Source organism: Theobroma cacao, chromosome 10, assembly GCF_000208745.1.
Source record: "Theobroma cacao cultivar B97-61/B2 chromosome 10, Criollo_cocoa_genome_V2, whole genome shotgun sequence".
NCBI lineage: Eukaryota > Viridiplantae > Streptophyta > Magnoliopsida > Malvales > Malvaceae > Theobroma > Theobroma cacao.
Genome location: NC_030859.1, coordinates 10,242,988 through 10,245,098, shown reverse-complemented (window position 1 = coordinate 10,245,098; position 2,111 = coordinate 10,242,988). Strand labels below are relative to the sequence as shown.

General features: G+C 39.1%; 1 protein-coding gene across 1 annotated transcript; it reads right to left on the bottom strand.

The window, feature by feature from the left end:
• Nucleotides 272-1,190, bottom strand: LOC18586729 (pectinesterase inhibitor). Its single transcript, XM_007010257.2, has one exon. It carries the CDS (start codon nt 979-981, stop codon nt 424-426), a length of 558 nt encoding a protein of 185 aa, XP_007010319.2. The 5' UTR covers nt 982-1,190; the 3' UTR covers nt 272-423.

The window sequence follows — 2,111 nt, the reverse complement described above, 5'->3', positions numbered from 1 at the left end:
CCGTCAATAATATTTTTATCAATTAGTTGATTGCAAGAATAAAAACTCTATTTACGGACAGCAATAAGTTCTAAGTGTAACGGCAAGAGGAAGAATGAAAAATTAAGAAAGGAGGTTACGGTGGCTACCGGGAATTAGGCAGGGCCAATAAAGGAGCAAGATGATAATAAATGTCACCATCAAAACCAAAACCATCGAACTAAAATGCAATAAAATTTTTTAAAAGTGACTTTATAACAAAGATGTAATCAAAGAGAAGCAAAATTCAAATAAAACATTTAAATTTCAATCTTTAATCAAATTAGACATAAAGGGCTAGTTAACTATGACTAGCTACTAGCTGACATCAAAACCATCCAAACTTATTTTAAGTTGATTCACTTAATTATTAATTAAAGCCAGCTAAAAATACTTGATAATAATCTAATAGTAGTCAACCAGACGATTTGTGATAGCCCAGATGATGTTGCAATAATGTTTGAATTCCTCGTTTTTGTCATGTAACGGTGAAGGATTAAATGCTGGAATTCTCAAGTCATGTTCACAAGCCTCAGCCTCCTCCAACGCAGCAAGTGCTTGAACTCTCACCCCGCGGTAGTCGTGTTTGCTCAGCAGCCGCTTGGCATCCTTAAGACTAGCGACGGCCTCTTGGTAGTTCTGGGAACAAAGCGTGTAACCTTCTCTCACAGTGTAGTTCTCCGCTTGTTTGATGAGTGGAGAGATTTCCACCTGGGTTTCGTCTGCACTGGCGAGTGCTAGCTCGATTGAGATTTTGGCCAGGCCATGAAGACTGGTTTGGTTTGCATGGAGAGTTTCGTTGGAGAGGACTTTTAAGCAGAAGGAAGGCGCTGGAGTCTTGGAGCAGATGGTGATGATTTCAGCATCGGTCACGTTTGGTCTTGGCTTTGCAAATGATGGGTTGATGAAGAAAATTGCAAAAGAAAGAGCAACAAGCAAGGAGGAATGACTAAGTGAGGCCATATCAATTACCAGTTCAAATGATGGCTAGCAGCTAGTGTTACTTCGACTTCCAATACTTCCGAGTACTGCCTGCGATATAGTTGGATCACCTCTGGGATTCTTAAAGAGTTAAGACAGTCAGGAAAAACTGAAGATTACATTTAAGATGGAAGAAAAAACCGTGGTCAGAGAGAAGCCTCTTCAATTTTATGCATAACTGATGAGGGAGTTAGAATCAGAAGCTTCGCTTACGGCAATGTGCTGTCTCATCACGTTACATTTTTTTTTTTGGTTTAATTATTACTTTCCTCAAATATAAGTCCAAAATTGGCCATGTTCGATGTTTCTTTGACTCCCACGTTTTGGCTTTCTTTGGCTGCCACGTGGGTCGCATGGTGAGAACTATAAGCTGAGCACCAAAATGTTAGGGAACCTTTCAGCATTCACATTTGGTTATGTTTTTTGGTTTAACGCACATGGACAGATTCTATTGGTGCGTAAGAAAATACTTTGAGTCAAAGAGAAGCAAGGTAGAGAAAAAATTAAGAGTCAAAGTGATGGAAGGGAGAGTGCATTAGTATGTTCAGTGGTTTTAGGCAAGGAACCGTTCAGCTTCTCTCATCGGGAAGTGTATTCAGCCAGCTTCTCTGCACAAAGTGAAACGTGTGTGGTCTGAAAATGGTTGTCATGTTGGTTTTGTACACTTGATGTGGTGCTGTCGTCTCTGGGTCTACCATTTGTTCTGTTTCTCGATATTGTGTGCTTCGATGGGAGTGCTTTGATCTTGCCTTCAGTTCTTTGATTTTCCCTTCTCTACTTAGCTCTCCCTGTTTTCTTGCGTTGTCTACTTGGGTTTCCTTGCTTTTCTTTTTTGTTAGATTGTTGTGGTTCTGTTTTTTCCAAGCTCTCTATTATTTGTATATGCTTCTTGGGTGGAGGTAGTTGCTTCGTCTGAGCTTCCTTGCATTCTCTATTGTTTGTGTTTTAGTTTCGATTGTGCATTTGAAATTTAGTTATTATTATAGTAGTATGGTGATGTTTTGTGTTTTATGGGCTGGGTTTGGAAAGTATAGGTTTAGAAATTATAGGTTTCGTTTCAAGAAGTTGTATGTTGAATTGAAATTTCACTCATTATTTTAATGTCTTTCCAT

What these genes read in the sequence shown, in the direction of transcription:
- LOC18586729 (XM_007010257.2), bottom strand. Translation starts at nt 981, where the DNA reads ATGGCCTCACTTAGTCATTCCTCCTTGCTTGTTGCTCTTTCTTTTGCA.